General features: G+C 40.3%; 2 protein-coding genes across 2 annotated transcripts; both read left to right on the top strand.

Moving 5' to 3' along the window:
* The first annotated feature begins 1133 nt into the window (after positions 1-1133).
* Positions 1134-5215, top strand: LOC127781488 (psbP-like protein 1, chloroplastic). Its single transcript, XM_052308450.1, has 7 exons — positions 1134-1447; positions 3147-3240; positions 3377-3459; positions 3546-3668; positions 3764-3835; positions 4562-4658; positions 4839-5215. Exons 1-7 carry the CDS (start codon positions 1187-1189, stop codon positions 4943-4945), a joined length of 837 nt encoding a protein of 278 aa, XP_052164410.1. The 5' UTR covers positions 1134-1186; the 3' UTR covers positions 4946-5215.
* A 1414-nt stretch (positions 5216-6629) lies between these two features.
* Positions 6630-7520, top strand: LOC127783054 (tetratricopeptide repeat domain-containing protein PYG7, chloroplastic-like). Its single transcript, XM_052310330.1, has 2 exons — positions 6630-6944; positions 7338-7520. Exons 1-2 carry the CDS (start codon positions 6645-6647, stop codon positions 7518-7520), a joined length of 483 nt encoding a protein of 160 aa, XP_052166290.1. The 5' UTR covers positions 6630-6644.
* Positions 7521-15860: the final 8340 nt, after the last annotated feature.

The following is a 15860-nucleotide window of genomic DNA, read 5'->3' as shown; positions in this document are numbered from 1 at the left end:
ACTGTTAACTTGCTAAAATTTTAGCAATGCCAAATGCCAAATTTTGGAAAGATTCATTTAGGCAGTAATCTGAACCCACTAGTCAAATTTTCTAGGATTATCTAAGTTTGTAAAAAAAATAATATACAACATCAAATTAGTTTCTTTAAATCTACCATTAAATATATTTTAATAATATGTTTATTTTATGTTGAAAATGTTACTATATTTTTCTATTACCTCTGTCTCTGTCCTAAAAAGATTGTAGTTTTACACTGTTTATGTCCAACGTTTGAGTGTCCATCTTATTCGAAAATTTGTTATAATTAGTTTTATTATTATTATTATTAGATAATAAAACATGAGTAGTACTTTATGTGTGACTATTTTTTTATTTTTTTCATGATTTTTTTCAAATAAGACGGTTGGTCAAATGTTGGACACGGAAATTTACAACTGCACTTAAAATGGGACCGATGTAGTATAAACTTGATCAAACTTAAATAAATTTGACTAGAAAATTAGTCAAAGTGGTTTATAATACGAATCGAAGGAAATATTTCTAATAGAATTTGGGAGTATTTAAGTAATACGTAGCATTTTTCTTTGGGACTAGCTATACGTTTGTCGTTAAATTTTAACTTAAAAAAATTGATAGTAGAATCATGATGTAATTATATTATAAGTTGCATGTAACTATAGTGTTAATTGTATGTAACTTTCAAAAATCTCTACGTGGCATGCTATTTTCGTGAAAACGGAGGTATAATGGTACCGAATCTCCACACATGTGCGTGGGTTGTGAATATTTCTCTGCAAGAATTTTAAAGCAAATCAAACAGTTCAAAATTATATTGCAGTGACATGTAAGTTATATTATAGTTACATGCAAATTACAATATAATTATAGTGTAATTACACTGTGATAGTACTATATTTACATCTGTGAAATTTTAGAATTTATCGACGAATATATAGCAAAATCATTTTTCTATAGTGACGCACACCTCGAGAATTGAGTATTGGCATTTTATCAAATGATGGAAAAAATATTACGAAATTGGTTTAATTCCGATGAAATACCTCTAAAATTCCAAAGTTGGCATTTCCTTTAACATTTTATCGATTTTTTTCTGGTCGAAACTCAAAAGCCGAGACCTTATCCAAAACCCCTCTCGCTCTCCATTTCCGGTGAACCGCGGCCACGATGGCCGCCCCCTCCACCTCCGCCTCCTTCCCCGCGCCGGCCTCCTCCGCCTTCCCCCTCGCCGCCGCTGCCCGCTTCCCCCGCGTCTCCTCCGCCTCCGCCTCCTCCTCCTCCAGCACGCGCGCTCTCGCCCTCGCCGAGCGGCGCCGGCTGTCCGAGGTGGGAGGCGGCGACCGCTCGGTAGCCGCTGGTCGCCGCTCCTTCCACGGCCTCGTTCCCGCCCACGCTCTCTCCGCCGGCGATGATGGTGCAGAAGGATCCGTATGTGCACTCTTCTTCTCTTGAATTTTTCATGGATACTGCACTTGTGCGGGTATTACAGTAGTCGGCGTGTTCGATGAAATGTGAATGTGAGTGTCCGCTTGTTGGCGTGTGATCAAATTTATCTTACCGAGCTGTGATCCCATGACAGTGTACTTTTGTTGGTTTTCGTCGGTGGAAATGTTCAAAATCCTAGAATCGCCTTGGCCGTGCATCTCTAGTGAATGGCCCTGGCCATTTTTTTTAAGACAAATGCTAAATTAACGTTTGAATACGGAATGACATAATGTGTGCAGATATTAAGCAACTTTATGTGTGTTAGTTTTGGAATCACAACTGTAGTCAGTCTAGAGATTTGGTCGTGTCCTTTATTTTGGTGATGGATCTAAGATTATGGCATTGTGGTAGGCTTGATGTGTTTTAACTCTGTAGTCAAGTGCTTAATTACTATTTCTGCAGAACTTTCTTGCGTCTCATGGATAATCAGTATAGATGCTCTTGGTTTATAAAATGGTAATGATATATTCTTTAATACAGATGCAATCTCTTAGATGGGAGCTAAGTTCTAGGGTGCATCGTTCACACGAAAAGTATTACGTCTCCATGAAAAATTTTATGCTAATTGCGCAAGGACTAATTTAAATTTATATGAAGAAAGCCTGGTAAAAGAAAGAATAAAGTTAGACAAAATAACTAATGCAAAATGATAAATAAAAGAAAATAGTCCACACAACAATATGACTACTATATCTTATAGTCCACCTAACCCTTGTACTACTAATAATATTATATAAAGACCACCATTAAAGCAGCACAAGCTAGGTTATTAAATCCATGTAAATTATCACTATTAATGAATTAGTTTAAAGAATTTACTCTTAACTATTTCTTATAGAATTTGGGAGTATATAAAGTTTTCCTAAGTTAAAAGACCGATAATGTATTGTTGTGATAGTTTGGTGATATTTGGTGGACGGGACTATAATAACTGCAGCGTGAGTTTGGCGGCGCATTTTGGATTTGGTCTTTCCTCATCCTTGTATGGAAATTATATAAAATGGGTTTAAAGCCCTCATAACGAAAAAGAAAAAAAAATAGTGTCGTCCTAAAGTTCGCAATAGTAGGTTTGCTTTGAAGCTTTAAAAAATTTCAAGAAATTAGTCTAATTCCGATAAAATCCCTCTACACTTCCAAACCAACACTTTGAGAATTTTTTCGTTTTTATTGATTTTCTCATCAAAACTCAAAAGCCGATCCTGATCCAAAATCCGAAGCTCCAAACGCGCGCCGCCATGATGGCCACCCATTTCCGTATTCCGATAAAACTCCGGTAGCCGAGTTTAATTCTGACAAAAAAAATCCCTCTAAAATCCTTCTCGCTCCCATTTCCGGTGAACGCTGGCCACGATGGCCACCCACTCCACCTCTGCCCCGGTGGCGCCTGCCTTCTCTGCTTTCCCTCTCGCCGCTGCCGCGCGCTTCCCCTGCGCCTCCGCCAAATCCAACACGTGCGCGTTTTCCCTCGCCGAGCACTTAACACGTGAAGGCATGTTCTTCGACTTGTATGTGTGTTTTCGCAAACATGAAGTTGATCATTTCATTCACCTATCTTTTCAAATCCAATTGTAATTTTTTTTTCACCGTGTTTCAGTTTCGAACCCAATCTTATTTGAGATTTGTTTCCTTATTGCTAAGGCAGAGCATCAAGAGAGAAGCGGAGGAGAGATCTAGGCGGAGGATGTTGCTCGCTGCAGGCACTGCCATGTTTCTCTCTTGGCCTAATCCGGCAGCATGTGAGTTGTTCTTCCAAATTAATATCAGTGTAGAATGGTACAGGTGTGATAATGCTTGACTGTGTAGCACTCAGACTTGTGAATGGTTTGTTTGGTCGAAAACCATGTGCCTGAGTGCCATTCTGATGTGGTATAGACGCAGCAGAGGCTAAGAAGGGTTTCTTGCCTGTCACCGACAAGAAGGATGGATACTCCTTCCTCTACCCATTTGGATGGCAGGTAATAAACCGTCATTGCTAAAGGGTCACATTATGCAAGGTTGCATTACGATTCGTTCATTTCATTGTGAATTTGTAATTATCCAGGAAGTGGTTGTTCAAGGGCAAGATAAGGTGTACAAAGATGTCATAGAGCCTTTGGAAAGTGTGAGCGTCAACACAATTCCAACCAGCAAGCAAGACATCCGTGAGCTTGGTCCTCCAGATCAGGTTTTGTTTTCTTAATTTTCTTTTCGTCAAAATCATGTCTCTGCAGTTGTATGATGAAAAGGTGCCAAATCTTATCCACTATGATGTGTATTTAGGTTGCTGAAGCTCTTATACGTAAGGTTTTGGCCGCACCTACGCAAAAGACAAAGTTAATTGAAGCAAAAGAGGTGCCTCTTTTATCCATTTATTCATGCAAGATGTCACGCCATAATGCAATTCAGAATTTCTAATCCACCTCATTCATTTTGCATTGTAAAACTTGTGCATTTCTGGTAAGTAGAGCCAACAGGCTATCAGCCATTTATCGAATTGCCATGTGAAGTAGTACTAATGTAGAGTATAAGTGATCATATCTTCATTTATCTAAAAATGCAAATACACGGAATATGGAGATGCCAGAAATGTATTTTTGTTGGATACTGTTGTATATATATATATATTATGTTATTTCCAGTTGAAACGAAACTGCATCTGCCTACTTCTTTTGGGGCATCAATCCATTTTTATCATCCCATAGAATTGCAGGTTGTTTTATTTGTTTGTATATATATCAGATTTAATCTAAGATCGAACTGGTTAGGTCTTATTCCTAAATGATACACATTTGCTGCAGTGTGTTGACTTTTTTGTTGTTCCTGGAGTGATCTTTTTATTCTATATTTTAAAATGTAGCAACTCTTCACTACAAACCTTGTGTACATATCACCTAGAGAAAAATAAACACAACTGTAGTGTCAAACCTTCATAATAGATCGCAGACTATCAAGTACTTTTCTTTGGGTTATAAGAATCAGATAATAACTTGTTGACTATTCTCCATGTTCCCTTTTGCAAAGGGAAATATCTTATTACTCTTTTATTATTAAACTCATAAGATCTGTGTCATTACGCAGAATGATGTTGATGGACGAACTTACTACACTTTTGAGTTCACAGCTCAAGCTCCAAATTTCACGAGACATGCGCTTGGTGCAATTGCCATTGCAAATGGTATTGACTCCTACCAGACATCTTTTTCTCTCAGCAAGATGTTCTGCTAAAAGTATTGTCTGCTGTTGACATATTTCCATCGGCTTATATTGTTTCTACTCTTGCATCCACAAGGATTGCTTAATGCTGTGGTAGTCACTGTTATCTATTGTATTTTCATTGTGGATTTGGATTTTGCAGGCAAATTTTACACGCTGACAACTGGAGCAAACGAAAGGAGATGGGAGAAAATCAAGGATAGGCTACATACAGTCGTTGATTCCTTCAAAATCGAGGCAAGAGTATGACGGAGGTGCAACATATATTGTGCTGATTTTTCTTGTTGGTTTTCTTCGTTTCAGGAGGTGAGGTTCAATGGTAAATGTCGAGAACATGGATCTTACTGATCTGTTTTATTTTGAAATGTGTGGCACAAATTCTATTTGTACGTATGTATATCTTGCCAATGTCGATCCTGATCTTTCTATTTGTATGTATTGGTGATGTTAAGAAAATATGTAAATGATCCTTCGAATAAGCAATGTTGATTATAAAGCCATCTGTGTGAGTAAGATCTATACTGGGTATACTTTTCTTTTACCATGAGCCAGATATCTGGCTTTTGTTGGCTCAAATATTTGATTACTAGTATACAGTAATATGATGATTTATGTCTTCTCGAGCTAATAAACCAATCCTCTCTTTTAGGTAGGAATGGATACCAAAATAAGTTTATACTAATTGAATAATAAATCAAACTTCCCAAAAAATACTTTTATCTTGGAATGAAGTCTCTTTGAAGTCAAGTTTATTACAACACTTGAGTTCATTTTGGGGAGGCTATTAATTTTTTTTTGAAAGAGGTTATTAACTATTGGTTAGAGCACTCAAGTTAGTTATATTTATCAAACTTCCATATACTTACAGCCCACTAAACACCTAAAATTCATATGCAAGCATAGCAATTATTAATATATCTTAAATCCTGACATGCAAACATCCCATATAAACCCACATAACAATTACATATACAATTTATTAAATCTAAAACTTGACATAAAAGCATTGGATTTAACCGGCTAGTAGTGTGAATCGAGCATAAAAGTATTGGACTTAACTAGTTCTTTCATTAACCACCATTTGGTTTTCTATAGCTCAAAATTGACTTAACTAGTTCTTTCGTTAAACACCATTTGGTTTTCTATAGCTCGAAATTGGACTTAACTAGTTCTTTTTTCTATAGCTTTTTCGAGAGAGGTCGGGGGAGACGGTGGTTGGGGAGAGGAGCGGACGTGCTTTAGTAGTAGAGAGATAGTATTTACAAAATATTAAAAATACAACAACTGAATGAGTTTTTCATGCTATATATTTTTTAAAAACATAAAAAAAACTATATCAAAAAGTTTTTTGCCGAATACGTACGAAGCTTATCATTGCATTAATATAAGAAGAAAAAGATATCAAACACGTCAAAAAGTAGCAAGTAGTACATGAACTTGAGCCACCACACAACAACCCACCACAGAGGTGGAACCAGAACGAAGACAAGGGTCCATTAATGAGGAGAGCCCATTAGCCCCCGTCAAACTCTACACCATTAGATGATACTTTAATATAGAAATATTCATGGGTAATGTGTACTTGCTAAATTATGTGCGAGAAAGAGAAAAGGTAGAAGTTGGAGAATGATGTTTGTTTAGTCAACTAAAAATATATATGATTCTCTCTTATGTATAGTCTTCTTGGTGTTAAATTATCTGCTTAAAATAAAATGTTATGAGTTGTTATGAAAATTATTAGGTAAATAAAATGTTATGAGGTGTGTATGAAAATTACTAGCTTCCATATATAAAACAAAATTGGCTAGGCTACTGTCCACTTCAATAAAATTACTCTGTAAGCATGTTTATCAGATATGATAAATGAAACTTGGGGCTTCTTCTCCCTCTTGTTTTTTGAAAGACAAACTTCACCATCCAGTTGGGAACAAAGTTGTTCTGCTCATATATGTCTGTACAATGTGCCTTTTCACCAGAAGCGTTTGGCACGAAGAGATGCAGCAAATTGCTGCTGCAACTTGGTGCACTTCCATGTTGCACTATGGCATGGTTAAGTTTTGCACAAACAGCACAGGCTAGTGAAGGAACAAATTTAAACATGGTTTATGAGGTTGGGGAACTATTCGAGCTTGGAATTCAGTTGTCTTATCTTCTCATACTACTTGGTCTGCTTGGAGCTGGTACATTTTTCGTCATCCGTCAGGTTCTTGTCCGCAGAGAGCTTGATCTTTCTGCCAAAGATTTGCAGGTAAATATGCTGCCAACACTATTTCGAACTGTACTGCCACAGGTCAATTTCATATTCAAAACCTTTCAGAATCACCGTAAAGTTTTGAGTTTAGAAGTTCAGTTTGTTATAGACAATGAACAATGGAAGAAAGCTACTACCTCCGTCCCAAAATATAAGGAGTTTTAGAGTTAACATGGGTATTAAGAGGGAAAATCCTCCTATAACTGATGCTACTTGTTCATAAGAGTTGCTGAAAATCAGTTTTTCTTTGTATAAATGAATTTATACCTGATGCTGCTTGCTTCATAATGGACGTTACTGCCATGTCCTGTATGGTGGCCTCATTTAAAAATGTTGATCTTCATCTGTGCTCTGTGGGTTGGACTGGAATTTACCATAAAACTTTACTAGGAACAAGTGAGAAGTGGTGATGCAAGTGCTACTGAGTATTTTGAGCTGGGAGCAGTCATGCTACGGAGAAAATTTTACCCTGCCGCTATCAAATATCTACAGCAAGCAATCCAAAAATGGGATAGAGATGAGCAAGATCTTGCACAGGTCAGATATCCTCAACTGCTAGGTACAATATCATGAAATCTAATCAATGGAATACGTACTTCCCTATCACGTTACATATCTACAACCTGACGGTTTTGCAAAAAGATGATGTGTGCTGGTCTCGGTCACGTGCCGATTACCTCCAGAATAGGATCGGCTCGAATTCCTTGCATTACTGCATCCAGGGCAATCTTCGATAGATGGCAACCTCATACATTCATTCCAACAAAATCTAAAAAACTCACAATCCCAATGAGGATCAAAACCACCATCTTCTCCATGATATTTATCCTGTTGCTTGTCATACTTCCTCTAGTATTTGTTGATAATCCCAGTCGAATTTACCTGAAATTTTCTATTATTCCTCCCATCGGCTGTCCTTCCAGACGTATGCACCATATTAACAGGGAAAGGGTTGCCATCAACTTTCATCGGCTTCTTTGAATCATCAAATTTGATCTTTCCTCCCTCAATGGCTGCCTGGACTTGCTGCCTAAAGACTTTGCAATCATTATAGTAGAATGAGAACCAGAATTATGCCACTTGCAGTATCTCCTTTTCCCTAATTCCTCAGCTGATGGAATTATATGACCAGCGGAAAGTTGTATCTGCTTTTCTCGAAGCAATAGGTTAAAAATCTTGTCAGCCTTGGTGATGTCAAAATCAAACCTTTCCTCTTTTCCAGAGTTGTTCACCCATTGGCATGGTATGACTTTCTTGCTCTTGACCCATTCGGCTGCTGCCACTTCAGAATCATCATCCTCGTCATCAGAATCATACATGTAAGGATATACATGATTGATTTTCTTGAAATTCTTCCTTGCCTCAGCAAACCTTTGCTCATGTAGAGTCACCTTTTGTGCAAGATGTGATAAACTCTCAAAATCTTGAGCCGAAAACTTTTCTTTGATTGGCGCTATCAACCCCTGAAAAGCCAAATCGGCTAACTGAGAATCTGTCAAAGATAAACTGTAACATCTGTTTCTCATCGCCCTGAATCTTTGAATATAATCTTGCACAGACTCATCATGCCTTTGTTTAATTGCTGTTAAGTCGGACAGTTTCATCTCATGAATTCCACTATAAAAATAGCTATGAAACTGCTTCTCCAAATCAGCCCAACTATTGACAGAATTGTATGGCAAGGAAGAAAACCATGTGAATGCTGATCCTGACAAAGATAAAGGAAACAGCCTAACCCTCAAAGCATCAATAGCCGATGCTTCACCACATTGAGCTAAAAATCGGCTGACATGTTCATAAGTCGAAATATTATCTTGCCCCGAGAACTTTGAGAAATCGGGTACTTTGTATCGGCTAGGCAATGGAACCCTCTCAAACCACTCAGGATAAGGATGCCGATATAAATTTCCAGTGTCTTTTGGTTTGAGCCCAAACTATTCCCTCATTACGTCAGCGATCATATCAGCCCATGACATTTGCTGAGGTACTCCTTGCATTTGTTGCTGCATTGGCTCAAACTGATTGTACTGAGGAGCAAACTGAGGTTGAGGCGATCCTTCCTGCTGATACTGAACATGAGGTGATGGAGGCTGATATTGATAGTTCAAATTTCCTCCTTGATAGTTCTGGAAGTTCGGTTGAATATTTCGTACCAAATGCTCAGGGATAACCTGAGGCACAACTAACTGATCGGCCTGTACGTGATGGACCAAGTGTTCAAGAATAACTTGGTTCGCATGATGCTGTATTGGCCGATTGTCAGGAGTTCTCAACCTTGCCGACGCATGCTGTAAATTCTGCTACTGAATCGGCTTAACCGTCTGCTGTCTCGGTTGTGCTTGCTGAGTTGTCAGCGGTTGTGCTGGGTCGACTATTATCGGATTTGGCAAGAACATTGCAGCAACTTGCTACTAAGTTAGTCGATTGACATTTTGCCCAGCATGTTGTGGCTGTTCTCTGGTCAACAATCTGGGGTTAACCATTTGCCTTGGGGCTGATGACGTAGCTTGTGCAGTAGCTGAAACTGAAGTCGTCGGCTGAGCCGGTAGTGCTTTGGAGGCATTCTGCTGGTTTGCTGTAACCAAAGGTCTGTAATTTGGAAAAAAACACCTGGTAGATAAACTGGTCTTGAGGCTTGGTGCTCGGCTATCGAACCATCGACAATAGTTTTCACCATGTTGGTTAAAGTATTAACTAATACTCCTGATTGATTGATCAAGGCATGTTGCATAGCATAGTTGATCCTATCTTGAAAATTATTAAACTGCAACGGTTCTTGATTGTCGTCTGCGCCAAGGTCATCAACTGTACCATCTTGAGGAATATCACTCTTGTCACCTGAACCAATTGCAGTACCTTTGTCACCCTGAGATGAACTTGGGCCGACCTCATCGGCTGCGACCACCTTCAGCTTGTATTTTTGTACGATGGCTCCTCTGCAGGTCTCCTGAAAAGAATCCATGAACTTGTTCTTCACGTTGCTCATCATCTGTTCAAGTTCATCCCTTTGCTCAGCTGTCAACCTATCCAATGTGATTGGAACAATATTGGTTGGGTCCACTTCAGCTGATGGATTTTTGCCCCCCGTTTTATTTACGGGAGGTTTGACTCCTGTTCCCAGTGATGGTGGTGGTTTTTTGGCCATCGGGATGAAGTCGCTAAAAACTCGGGTCCCACTGGGTGTGCCAAAAGCGTGTTGATGTAAAAACACGAGGCGGAGATCTGCTTAACTCCAGTGCAGGTCCAAAATCTTGCCTTTGAGGTTCGTGAGCGTGTCAGTTGATTTGATCCTGCAATCAACAAGAAATAAAGACAAAGAAATAGTAGTTAGTCTGTAAATGATAGCCGATCGGCCAGCCGCCGATGACGTACCATTTATCTTCGAGCCGATGTCATCTTTACATCGATCGGCAGTCATAAATAAATAAAGAAAGACTAAATCTATTCGATCGGCTGTAGTTATTAACAATATACAATCTTTATGTCGATATATACTTAAATCAAGTGATTGAGATAGATCGGTCGCCATGCCGAGACAGTATAAATCACTTAGATCGAAATATATATTAACAATGAGGTTATATATGTTCATAGCATAACCGATAAGATAGATCTAGCATGTATCGGCTAATACTCCGATACCACTCTACATTAAGATATTAAAGCGATTAAGATGTATCAAACAAAAAGCTTAACACATCTAAAAGCAATAAGATTTTAACATAAAGGGCAGATTTAGCATATCAATTAAGCACATGAAATATAAGGCTAAATCAGGTAAGATCGGCTGAAACCCCGATGCTACTCTAATCGGCAACCAAGGAGCTGGCTAGAGATTATAATTCTAAGCATGACTTATGAGATCAAACCTAACTGATGCAGCCATAAGTATGAAAAGAAAGATAATATCTAGACAATCAAGCTATTGGAAGCTTCATAGAGTGGTAGATATCCTATATAAGTCAAGCCAACGTCGATATTTGACCTAATCAGCTGCTCTCTAGCAATAGATATTAGCTGATTGGAGGTTAGATAGCAATATTGTCAAAGATTATATAAGATATACGATAACTCGACAACTTACATAGATAGGATTAGAGTATCATAATGATGGAAGCACTAATCCCGAGAACGCAAGCCGCCATAACAAGTCATACCTCTAGTTGAAGATCGAAACCGATACAGCTCAACCCGAAAGTAAGAACTCGTCGAAACAAAACGAAAGTAAAAGGGTGGCGATGCGCCGAGATTGTATTTGAACGTGTGTTATCTAATTACATGGGGTTCGGGGTCTATTTATACCCGAGATTAAAACATGTCCATATCGGACACGACTCTTATTTCTAACAAACTCTAAGATACCATAAGTCTTTGCGGCAGACTTTTGCCCACACTTATCTATAAAGAAATTACATAAAATATCCTAATTAATAGATACAATTGCCTTTTTAGGACTCTATCCATGTGTGGCAATCCACGTTAAGCACATTAACTCTGCTTGATGACGTAAACCGAGTCATATTGTCAGAATCGGCTGTATTGGCTAACCCTGTCCGACTCGAACCCTGCCGATCTGATCGTAGCCGATTTGGACTCCAGCCGATTCTTGCTCTGTTTCCGAAACGATCTTTGTCTTCGATTCCACTTCGATCTAATCTCCATCTCCGATACTGAGGTTACCAAATTTGGTCGTTAACAGACCGACGTGGAGTCGGTGGTCAGACCGGCCTAATGGCCCGGTCTGACCGACGTGAGGCCGGCGGTCAGACCGGCCTGATGGCCCGGTCAGACCATCTGTAGAACTGCGGTCAGACCGGCCAGAGGGCCTGGTCAGACCGGCCGACTGCGATGAGCTGGTCCCGGCTTCGGATTTGTTGCTTGAGGACTCCCCAACTCAATCTCCAGAAGGTATTGGCACATCATGAGACCCCACTTCGATGGTAATCACCTCCGAAGTCCTCGCCTCCACCTTAACACGCTTTCTTTCCCTCTTTTCTTCATTAACCCGATTTTTTCCATAAAACTGGCTATTGTTTGGTGAAGACAAACGCTCATGAATTGACCTCCTTGGTCCTCCCCACCCTTGGTTGAATTGCATTGAAGGCATATGATTGAACATTGGCGGTATCCCCATGGCATGTAGTAAGGATAAGGATAACCCGGCGGTGGCATTGGGTAAGGCCCCCATGGCATGTCTTGTGAATGATGATATGGAGGTGATTGCGACCGTCTTGGTGAGTGACCAAATCGCTCCCTAGGAGGTGATCTTGGTCTCTTTCCTTTGTTGCGTGCCCTCTCACCACCTTGCTTTTCATACTTCTCCAAAAGCATATCCAAAGTCACCTTGGTCTTCCTAGGAGCTTTAGATGTTGAAGCCTCACTCCTATTCTCCTTCCACACACCAACCTCCGGCTTCTTTGGCACTATCATCTTTGGCATAGGTTCTTCCAATGATCACTCCTTTCCCCTTAGTAGATTCGGCTTACTCCGTCTGAATCAACACCTTCTTATCATTGAAATTAATTGTATTCACCAGAAAAGGATCATGATCAAGCTTCATCTTGGAACCATCGGTGAACTTCAATCGTCCTTCATCTATGGCCGATTGAACCTGTCGTCGAAACACATTGCAATCATTAGTAGAACGAGAGTGAGAATCATGCCATTTACAATAAGCTCGATGTTTCAATTCTTCTTGAGATGGTATGATATGGCCTTTAGGTAATCTAATTTGTTTTTCTTGCAAAAGATAATCAAAGATCTTATCAAACTTGGCCACATCAAAACTATATTTAACCTCACTTTGCCGATCTTTACGAGGAGTCGACATTAAATTAGAACAAACAAAAGGTTTATTTTTGTTAGTCCATGACCACTCGGCAACATACATATCATGATCACCCTCACCCTCACTATCACTAGCTTCATGGTAATAAATCAAATTAACATTAGGCTTCTTCTCATATGGTCTAGCAAATTTTTTATTATCCTTAACCCGGCTTTCCTGAGCCAAAGCTTTTTGCATGAGTTAACTAACATCAAGAAATTGTTGGCCATCTAATCTTTCTTTAATAGGAGCAATTAAACCATTAAAAGCAAGATCAGCCAAATCTCTATCAGTTATATTCAAGCTATAACATCGGTTTCTAACATCTCTAAATCTCTTAACATAATCAATGACAGATTCATTATACTTTTGCTTAACCGATGTTAAATCAGATAACCTAAGCTCAGTTTCACCAGTATAAAAATAATCATGAAATCTTTGTTCTAATTGAGCCCAAGTATGAATAGAATTTGCCGGTAAAGAAGTGAACCATGTAAAAGCAGTACCGGACAAAGATAAAGAAAACAAGCGTAATTTAAAGGTATCATTATTAGCCTCACCACATTGCGCTGAAAATTGACCTACATGCTCCCATGTGGTCCTACTATCCTCACCACTAAATTTGGTAAATTCGGGAACTCTAAAACCACGAGGATATGGCACATTATCATAATAATCAGGATACGGCTTTTGGTAAACCTTAGCTCGATTCCTAGCTTCAATCCCAAATTTATCTCTAATAATCCTACTAACTATTTCCTCCATATTATCAGGCCTATGTTGATTTGGTGGTGGATTTAGTGGCCTAATAGGTTGTGTTTGTGGCGCAATATGATTATATTGGCCTTGCCTAGTATCAGGAGGATACCCCCTAGCAACATCATTATAAGCATTAGGAACATGTGGGGGAATTTGGGGATTAGTAGTGGCTGTAGATACAGGGGGATCAAATGTTCTAAGATGATACAAATAAGCATTATTTGTCATTGGATCTACCCCCTGAATCGGGATAATTGCGCCGGTCTGACCGGGACGTCCAAAGGTGCGGTCAGACCGGGATTCGCCAGGGTAATACCCGGTCGGACTGGCCGTCTAGCTGGTCTGACCGACGGAGAAGTCGCGGCCTGACCGGCCATGAGGCCCGGTCGGACCGGCTGTGTGCGCAGCCCCATCGGTTTTGCTATTTGTTTGATCTATAGAGGCTTGACTAGCACTGGTAGAGGCTTTATCTTTGAACATAAAATCGGCCATGAGAGGGCCGAATCTAGTTCTCAAAAATCCTTCAAATTGATTGTCAATAGATGCATCTAACTTATTTTTAAAAGTAATCATGGATGAATCTATTGTAGATGCAATTTGTTGTTGGATAGATTGTGTTACCTCTTCATTACTTACCACATCGGGAGTAAACTTAGGACGTGGCCCGGGCTTGATGATCACGCCTTGACGAGTCCTAGTGCACGCCCTCAGCAGTGCCTCCTGTGTGATCTCCTTGATGTACTCCTCCATGGTCTTGCGGTCTTCCCCTTCGAAATCATCCAATGTGATAGGTATCACATTGGATGGCTCTACCTCCGTCTTGGATGACGGCGACTTCGTCATGGCAAAGTCGAAGTTGAGTTGACGTTGAGTAGATCTCCCCAGTGGAGTCGCCAAAAATTGTGTTGGTAACTTTTTGTGACAAGTTGACAACAACGATCGCAACACCTTACGCTTTGCGGTGATCCTAGAGTCGCCAACCACCTTAATCTAGCAAAAACTAGACCAAGATGGGTTTTGATAACCAAACCGCCCAGCGAAGCCGATTTCTAGATAACTACCCGTCTCGTGGGCAAAACGGAAGGTTTTCAGGACAAACCTACAAAGAGGTGTCGCACTCTCGCAGCGGCGGTGGATGATTTACTGCGCAAATCGACAAAGATGGACAAACTAAGAGAAAACTAAAAGCAATATGAAAAACGATTCGATTGATTGATTGTAGATTGGTTAGTTACAATTGAACCGGCCATGTCCTTTATATAGGGGTTGGTCATTGTATTTCCAAAAAAATCAGATATATATATTTGCAGTACATGTAAACGACCAAAATAACCATACATGCATATTAGATATCTTAAAGGTGCTGGATTAGCTGCCCTCCTAGCGATTTGGGAAGCCAGCGCCCACTGCGACATCGACACGTCATAACAAACAAAAATAATAATAAGCGTTAGATTAACTGCGGGCCCTGCCGATGCACTCATCGATTTTTGCAGAAATCCCCTCATTATTTCGGTATTTCCAGCCGAGTCCACTGAATCAGAGCCGTTCAACCCCACGCGTGGACACAATCTGACCGTTCGTCTCCTATCTAGATGGCTCCGTCCTTACCTACCCGTGGAATCGGTCGTCGCTCATCTCCCCACGTCGCATCCCGTCGTCCCCATCGAGCGATCCTCCCTGATTTCTCCGTCTAGAGGCGGCATCGATGCTCCTTGCCTCCTCCAAGATCTTCCATCGTAGGTCGTTGCCCACGACGGCTTGCCATCTGCTATCCCGTGCCCAGATGTTGGATGCATGATCTCCTCCGTCGGCACAATCCGTGTAGCCGCATCCATCGGCGTTCGTCTCCCCGTACGGTGGCGATCGGATTGGCCACTGACCATTGCCTCATCTCCGTACACGGGAGTGGGGTTTTCTTTTGTTCAAGCTCCCTCCTCGGCTGCTCCGTTCATCTTCTCTGGATTTCTCTGGTGAGTCTGCTGCATTCTTTGCCTTCTTTTATCCCCTTCCTTCATTCTTCTCTGGTCAACTACATCAGTGGCTGCAAGCCTGCAAGATGGAGCTGAGTTGGGAGGCTGAGCAAGCAGCAACAGGAGGAATCAAGGAGCAAGGGGGAAAATGTGAGGGAGGAGGAAACTGGGATACCTAAGTAATCTGCTAATGCGTTTTTAGGCTACCTATTCCAATCCCTCATCGTATGGTGTACATTCAGATTCAGATATGATTGGCTTGATATTTAGGAGGTAGGTTCATGCTTTGTCCTAATTTCAGTTATTTGTTTTTATTTTCACAAAATTGTTCAATTTGGATATACCTAACTTTTT

This window comes from Oryza glaberrima, chromosome 8 (genome assembly GCF_000147395.1).
Source record: "Oryza glaberrima chromosome 8, OglaRS2, whole genome shotgun sequence".
In the NCBI taxonomy this organism is placed as follows: Eukaryota; Viridiplantae; Streptophyta; class Magnoliopsida; order Poales; family Poaceae; genus Oryza; species Oryza glaberrima.
This window is presented reverse-complemented; position numbering and strand designations above follow the sequence as displayed.